This window comes from Limulus polyphemus, unplaced genomic scaffold (assembly GCF_000517525.1).
Source record: "Limulus polyphemus unplaced genomic scaffold, Limulus_polyphemus-2.1.2 Scaffold1072, whole genome shotgun sequence".
Taxonomy (NCBI): domain Eukaryota; kingdom Metazoa; phylum Arthropoda; class Merostomata; order Xiphosura; family Limulidae; genus Limulus; species Limulus polyphemus.
The window spans coordinates 65,752-74,449 of record NW_013666682.1 but is presented as its reverse complement, the minus strand read 5'-3'; the positions used below and the strand labels follow the sequence as shown (position 1 = coordinate 74,449).

Here is an 8,698-nt window from a genome sequence, read left to right as displayed (position 1 = left end):
AAGAATAGCCCAAGAGTTGGCGGTGGGTGGTGATGACTAGCTGCCTTCCCTCTAGTCTTACCCTGCTAAATTAGGGACGGCTAGCGCAGATAACCCTCGTGTAGCTTTGAGCGAAATTCATAACGGACAGTCTTCAGGATTGGATACTACTGAACAAATTTATCATAAAGTTATGGAAATTAAAGAAAAAATACACCAATTACAAATTCTCCAAGAAAGTTCTGAATCATATAAATTATATTAATCTCTGCAATAAACTAACTGAACATAAAACTTGTAATTGTAAATTTAACTTAAAGATAAATAGAATAAAGATGTCCGCGTTGTTCATACAGTGTTAAAGAATTTTAGAAATATTGGAGAAAAATATTTGATATTCATTTCTTAAATAATAATGCTGTAATCATCCAATTTATTTTTGATTGTCGAGTAAGAAAATTGTAAGTCGAATAAAAGAGCATGTTTAAAGTTATTTCTACTTACTATTTCATCATTTTAATACGCAAAATAGCAATTTATCTACGTTTTTACACTCTGTACTAGAATATACACAAGTGTAAATTTTCCAGTAGAATCATTTTGAGGTCACAAAGAACATAAATAAGTTCAAGATTTACTAATAACGTTAATTCTCAATAACGGCATTGAAAATTTAAAGATGAGAAATATAACAAGAGACTATCATGATTATGCAAAATTATATACACAGTTAATTATCTCTTTAGGGTGGTGGATATACGATGTATTGGTTCGATACCTACTCAGCAGGAATCTCTTTGCTGTGCTCTGCATTATTGGAAGCCATTGGAGTAGCGTGGTTCTATGGTAAGAAAATATTAATCTTACTGAGAATTTTTTACATAAAATGAGATTAGAATATCATTATTAACCTTGAAACATAATATTAAAAATATGGTAATTCGTCTGAAAGCACAACATTATTATTATAATTATATATAATTAATTATTATAATAATAATTAATTATAATTAACCATAGAATGTGACGTATAAATATTATGATTAATATTAGAACGTAATATATTAATGTTATAATTGATCTGTGAATATAACGATTAAATACTACAGTTAACCCTAGAACATAATATCTTAAAGATTGCGTAAAATTTCTAGAATGTGTTCTGTAATATCTTGAAGATTATATAAAATATATTTTGTCATATCTTAAAGATTATCTATACATGTTTTGTGATATCTTATAGATTGTCTAGAATGTGTTCTTTCATAACTTAAATCTAAAATATCTAGAATATGTTCTGTGATTAAAGAACAGAAGTGTTCCAGAATAACTGGGATTGAAAATAATCGATTTTATTATTTGGACAGGATATAAGGCCAGGTGTAATTTATCCTTGATCTTTAACCAGTTGCTAGAGTAATTTCGGATTGAAATTTTTGTAAGTTGGTAATATTTTTCAAAGTAACTTTAGAACAAGTAATACCTAAGATTAAGATACAGTTCAATATACGTTATTCTGTGTTCATGTTTAGGATGAAACTTTTTTATTTCTCTAATGTGAGAATTTAATGTCTACTGCAGGGTTAGCAAATTTTTGCGAGGATATACATGAAATGCTTGGCTTTTCCCCGGGCCTTTTCTGGAGACTATGTTGGAAGTTCATTAGCCCTTTCTTTCTTGTGGTAAGTTTACACATTCACACATTTCTGATTTCCGTTGTGGTGGATTTACATATTACCATTTTTCTTGGTGGCAAGTTTACACATTACAGTTTTCGTCGTGATAAGTTTACACATTACCGTTTTCATTGTGCCAAATTTACACATTACCATTTTTATTGTAATACGGGTGCACATTACCATTTTTACTGGTGATAATTTGACACATTTCTGCTTTCTTTAAGTTTACTCGTTATGGGGCCAAACGTGATGTGGATCCTTGGTTTGCGTCCTTTACCATAAAAAGATCGCGCTGTGCACTTTGGAACCGTGAGTGCATTATAATTGTGACGGTCAAATCCCACTATTTGATTAGAGTAGTCCAAGAATTAAAGGGATGGTGGTGCTGTTGACTAGGTGTATTAGTTCAAAATTAGGATCAGTTATTTGCAAATAATCCGTGTATAGCTTTGCCAAAAACTTCAAACAAAACGTTTTCTGGTGGTAAGGTTATACATAACTGTTTGTGTGTAGAAACTTTGTTCTTTCATTCTGTTCTTTCTGATAGTGAGTTACATATTACTTTTTGTTTTCTTAAATAACTTTACACATAACCATTTGGTTTTGGTTTTTCCTGGTAGTAAATTTAGATGTTGCTTTTCTCTTTTATGGTAAGTTTACATGCTAGATGTACTTCCGCAGGGTCCCCGAAAGTGTTCTGTTTCAAGAGTAAATAAAGCCAAAATTAAGAGTAATAAATATTTTTATTTCTTGCTTTTGAAGTTCATATTGCATGCTGTTTTGTAGCCTACAGAGTGTATAATTCGTTTCGTGATTCATGGCTTGCGCACGTTTTACTGTCATGACGACAGTACAAATTGCAACGTTAAGCGTCCATTATGTGACAGACAGACAACATACTACTTACTGTACATTGGTGCGACTGGTTAAAACAGGTGACTCCTCCAGGCGGCCTTCGCCCCCTTCAGGGAAATAATGTCTTTCTTTTGTTTTCTGGTGGTAAATTTACACATCACCTATTTTTTTTTTTTTTGATAATAACTTTTCCCATTGCTGTTATTTCTTCTATAAGTTACTTCATGGTGGTAAGTTTACTCAGTACTTTACTTCTTGATCGCATTTTTGCACATTATTCTTTTGTATTTTGTTAATCTATTTTTAGTTCGCACAGAATTACTTTAATAACATACAGAATATACAATGTTTAAAAGATGTATGGTGTTTTTTGTTTTTCCTTTTAGAATTGTTAACAATTATAGATGGATAAAAATGGCTTTTATTTACGCAAACGACCACATGTCCTTATGTTTTGTTAGCCACCGATAGAGACACGAGTTGGCCCTGTGGTAAAGCTCTGGATTTCGGAGCTGGTGAGTCGGGTTCGAACCCACGCATTGCTACAAAATATTCCCTGCGCTTTAATCTGGGGGCGTGTTATAAGAATAATGGTCGATACATAGATGGAGGATGAGTGATAAGATGCTACTGATTGGCTGCCTTCCCTCCGGCCCTGATGTAGAAAAGCTTAGTAGTAACTTTACCGTAAATACAAAGTGCAAGCGTTTAATGTAATATTTTCTCTCATATCTCAAATTCTAATTTCTGGCAACAACAACAACAGAAAAAAGAAAAAGAAACCATAAAGCCCAGTGCATCATTTCCATTACTACTTGTCACTGCAGCTTAATCGGTTTCGCAGAATTGCATCTCTTATCTCTGGGTTGCTGAATAACCTGGAAGAATAAATGAGTAGCATTAATATCATATAGTCTTTATTCGTTAAAAATATAAGCTTACTGTTCTGATTAAAGGACGACTCAAACATCACGACCGAGTCATTAACTAGTGCTAAGACGTCAGTTGAGCCCTTAATATACACGTGTTATAACTAATTTATATATAACTTCTTTATACAGTCGTCTACATATATATATATATATATATAACTTTTATATTGTCGTATACGTATGTATATATATAACTTCTATATAGAGTTTATATATATATATATAGATATAGATATAATAGTACTGTCTGCTGTATGTCCATGTAACTACTTCGCAGGGTGTGGATGAATCTTCACAAAATTGGTGTGGAGGTTCAATAAGTCCATCCGGGGTGCATGCAAATTTTCAGTTTTGCATTTTGCGGCTTGTATGTGCGTTTTTTACCACTACTTTGCCTCTTGTCGATGGACCTTCACCAAATTTGGCATGAAGGTTTTTTGGGTCCATGCAAAGATACACGCAAACTTGCGAGTTCACAATTTGTATCTTGCAGTTTTTATGGGCGTAAGTACGTATAAGGGAAGCAACATTTCATGTTCTAAAATAACCTTTAATTAATCATGAATTTACATAACTTCCGTCCAGGGGACGGGTACTCCAGCTAGTATATATATATAGCTTTTTATATAGTCGTCTATGTATGTACAAGTAAGTTCTTTATAGAGTTTATATACATATAAAACATTTTATGTAGTCGTCTCTGAAGCTTGGATCCTGACATCGTATATATTTTAATATCACATCGTCTTTCCTTTCTTGTCTAAACAGAAAATCCAGTTTATTTTTGACAGAGATTAAATCAACTTTAAAAGTATAGGTCTTGAAATTATAAAAAGTTACAAATATTTCACGAAGGGGTCATAAGTAAATACAAGCCAATAACGAATTTTGAAGATATATTTATAAACATCTTCTTTAAATGAATATAAAGTTTGTTTCTTGCCCTCCAGTGGCACGGCGGTATGTCTGCGGACTTACAACGCCAGAGATCGGTTTTCGATACCCGTGGTGGACAGAGCACAGATAGCCCACTGTGTAGCTTTGTGCTTAACTTCAAACCAACAAACTTTGTTTCTTAATTATTCGCAAATAATAAAAAAAAATATTATCCATGTTAGCCTGCTTTATTTATTTTTACAACACCACGTCATCTTTAAGTTTGATTATTTGTTTTTGAAGGTCACATTGCTATCCGCGTTATTATCCATGTTAACCTGCTTTATTTATTTTTACAACACCACGTTATCTTTAAGTTTGATTATTTGTTTTTGAAGGTCACATTGCTATCCATGTTAGCCTGCTTTATTTATTTTCACAACACCACGTCATCTTTAAGTTTGATTATTTGTTTTTGAAGGTCACATTGCTATCCACGTTATTATCCATGTTAGCCTGCTTTATTTATTTTTACAACACCACGTCATCTTTAAGTTTGATTATTTGTTTTTGAAGGTCACATTGTTATCCATGTTATTATCTATGTTAGCCTGCTTTATTTATTTTCACAACACCTCGTCATCTTTAAGTTTGATTATTTGTTTTTGAAGGTCACATTGTTATCCATGTTAGCCTGCTTTATTTATTTTCACAACACCTCCTCATCTTTAAGTTTGATTATTTGTTTGTGAAGGTCACATTGCTGTATATTCGCGTTTCGCTTTAGTTCGCCCTATTTTTAAAGTATGACCGTTCTTTACAGGCTGTAATAGCGTCAGCAGTCGCCACCAACGCTCCGCTAGTCTATCATAACTACAGATTTCCTGGCTGGGCTGTAGCTCTTGGATGGTCCTTCGCTCTCTCCTCTGTTACCATGGTTCCCGTGGTAGCTTGCTACAAACTGTTCAAAGCACGTGGTACTTGTACAGAGGTAAGTGATTCCACTAAATGACTTTTTGTAAAGACAATTTGGCCTAAAGGAGGCGATGAAATCAACCAAAAGGCTGGCTTAAAAACTTGGATGATGAAACTTTATGTTTATTTCAAAGAATTTTTTTTGTGTGTGGGTTTTTAAGACTTTCAGAATTTACTGTGATCATGATACTTCTTCAAAAATGGATGATGAAACATAAGTTTGAATAACTGATTCTGTGTCAAAACTGATTAATGTTGTATTGTTCGACATTGATTGTAAGTAGTTTATCTCAAAATAACAAAAACATAATTTTAGTTTAATATTGATTTAATAATTTTTTAGGACAAAAGATCTCAATAACAATAAAGAAAATAATTAACAGTAAAGGAAACGCTTCATAAGAGTTTAATAAATTATTTTTATATTTTTGTAAATATCGAAAAATAAACTCGAAGGAGCTGATACGAATAATAAAACCTTATATAGGATTAATTACATTATATTAAAACGATTTTGAATATACAAATCAGCAAGTCACGAAACAACCACAACTAATATGCCACCAAAAATTGATCGCTTTTGGGGGAGATACGTAACAGCTCTTTCAGACGCAAACTACTTATAAAATCATATCATAAACATGTGTTCAGATCGGGAATATCCCTTGTACTTAGTGGCACTGGAACATTAATGAATATGAATCACTTTGGGATACCTGAACCACCCAAAAAGAGATCTGAAAGAAGTCGTACCACAGCCGTGATAAGCGAAGTTCAGCGTCTTGTAACAGATAAGAATCCACGAACAGAGATCGGTGGCAAAAGCCATCCATGCGCCATACCCAAGATAATCAAAAATATTTCCGCATGGGTTCTTTCAGATGTGGCTTCCAGTCATAGCTCCCTTTCAACCTTCACATATGAAATGAGTACTCATGCTATTCCATACGAAAATATACTAATTAACTCGCTGGACGCAGCACCTATGGATATTTATGCGATCACACTAACTGTTGAAACAGACACTAAGAAACCATCGTCTTCGTACACTTGATGAATTATGAAAAGCATGCAGGGATGGATAGTGTGCTTTTGGCATGAAATCCTTATGAAGGATCCTTTTGCAAAGGAAACTATGCTACATGTTTTGTTAAGATGCACTATCGTCAGATAAAGCATGACCGCACGTGACAATATAGACTGATGACGTGGCGAAGCTCAAAAACCGTTTTAATATAATGTACTCAACCCTCTCTAAAAGAGTTTTAAATGTATAGATTCATTAATAACGACATTTATGGAAAAATAATGTGTAAAACTTTCTTATGTATTAGTCACGAAATCAATACATCACGTTAGCTAACACGAAATAGTATTTTTGTAAATAATCTAAAGTCATTGGTTTCAAGGTTATTAAACTACTCTCACACTAGGCCCACACAAGACTCGTTTTTTTTTTCAAAATGTGTAGACCAAGGTTTCACGTCAATTATTCTTTTTAACAATCAAATGTGCTATATTTAGTATTACCAGCTGAAACTCAGTCGTATGAGTTGACATTTATTTATTATTATTTTTGTAGAGGCTTGCAAAAGTGATTACTCCGGAGCAAGAACTCGAACAGCAAACAGATAAGGTGGTGGTCAATCAATTCCATGTAAGTGTTTGTTTACATAGTTAAACGTACGGAAAATTCTTAGCGAAATTTGACGGTTAATAATACAAAAAACAAACAAAAAAAAACAACAAAGGCTTTCAATTTGTTACTTAGAGGAATTTACATTAAGTAGTGTGTCACGGTTCACATTTAATGATCTTATGAAGCCTACTGCAAAAATACTCAAATGTGTTTATGTCTTTTTTTATATAATTATTATTTCTTTCAAGGGTATATAAGGACAATAATCCTAAAATGTATAAATACACAACACAGATAATAAATATTTATGGCATAAAATTCAAGTGAGTCAAAACTAACGTGAAATTAATTATTGCCTAAAGCTTCGAGTATGAACCGAAATTTTACATCTTACCATGAAACTCCTTACTGTGTTATGGTTAACGTTGGATATGTATAAAATCAAAGGTGAATTTCAGCAGATTCGATAAGTGTGGTGGTATACAATTTTCTAAAAATTCACCAATCTATAAATATATTCAAGCATGTTCGATAAAAATATGGGCACTCGTTAATATTTTATGTAACCTTAAAACTAAATGTTAAGATTCGTTTAAACTTTTAATGGCGATTAATAAAAATTGTATATTTTTGATGTACATTTAATTATTTGATTCGCATTAATAAAAAAAGAAAAAATGATTTATTTACATGTATAGAATGGAAGAGAGATTTCAGTATGTGGATTTATATTTTAGAACTGGCTTTATTAATTTATACGTTCGTTTTCAGTTCGTTCAAAAATTATCAATAATTCAATTCAAAAAAAAATTGTGATTTGCGGTATTCTGAAATATGTAATTATCTCCGTCAACAACGAGCTAGCGGAACCAGTTGATGTTAAAAAACTTCACTCTCGGAAAGTTCACGTGTTTTACTCAAAATTCTGCACCTCAAAGAGAAAAACAAACAAACAGTTGAGTAATGTATTCCATTCTGATTGCACTGGTTTCATATATCATCTTTTATTTCTAAATAAGGATTTGATTTTTTAATGGCTAGAAATGTGTGCAGTTTAATTTCTGACCCAAAAGGGATCATTATTTGGGAGGGAATCCAGAGAAACTCAGCACTGATGAAAACACCACCAGTAATAATGTAATGTGAGAAAAAAAAACGATGAAAGGCACTTGAAGTCACTTCTATACAATGAAGTGCTAGACACTAATTAATGAAGACAACCGAATACCTTTATATTTTCCTCTTCAAATACAAATCTTATCACTTATGAATATTTAAATTCAGAAAACAATACTAATTCCTGTATTATACAGATTAGAACAGTTATAATCTACATGTTTTCAGCAGCAGTGGGATGAAACTATAGAATAACACAGCTAAAGATTTTAACACTGTATCTTTAACAGGCTCTTTCACGGTTGGTCACTGGTGTTTTGTGACTCTATCGAAATTTGAATATTTATAAAGCCCACACTTTTTGAATATTTGAAAGCTTTTTTTCAATTAAAAATTTCTGTCTTTCGAAAAATATTCGTAGTTCAAATTAAAATGTATTTAATGCATTCACATAAAAAAAGGTTTTGGCTGCATCGTTAACTAAATTGTTTATAACTATCAACCAAAGACCGTATATCGTTAATACGGTCTATTCAGTCAGAAAAATATTAGGTCGTCAAGAAATTAATGTCGCTTTTTTTTTAGATGAAAAAACCTGAACAACTTATATATCAAAACAAAACATTTATTAAATGAAATGTCTCCAT

General features: G+C 32.2%; 1 protein-coding gene across 1 annotated transcript in view; it reads left to right on the top strand.

The window, feature by feature from the left end:
* LOC106461990 (sodium-dependent noradrenaline transporter-like) overlaps positions 1–8,698 on the top strand; it is a 34,625-nt gene that overhangs the window by 21,827 nt on the left and 4,100 nt on the right. The window contains exons 8-11 of the mRNA XM_022389107.1: positions 726–825; positions 1,561–1,661; positions 5,145–5,312; positions 6,879–6,953. Coding sequence (XP_022244815.1) covers positions 726–825; positions 1,561–1,661; positions 5,145–5,312; positions 6,879–6,953 — 444 coding nt within the window. The remainder of the gene's footprint in view (positions 1–725; positions 826–1,560; positions 1,662–5,144; positions 5,313–6,878; positions 6,954–8,698) is intronic.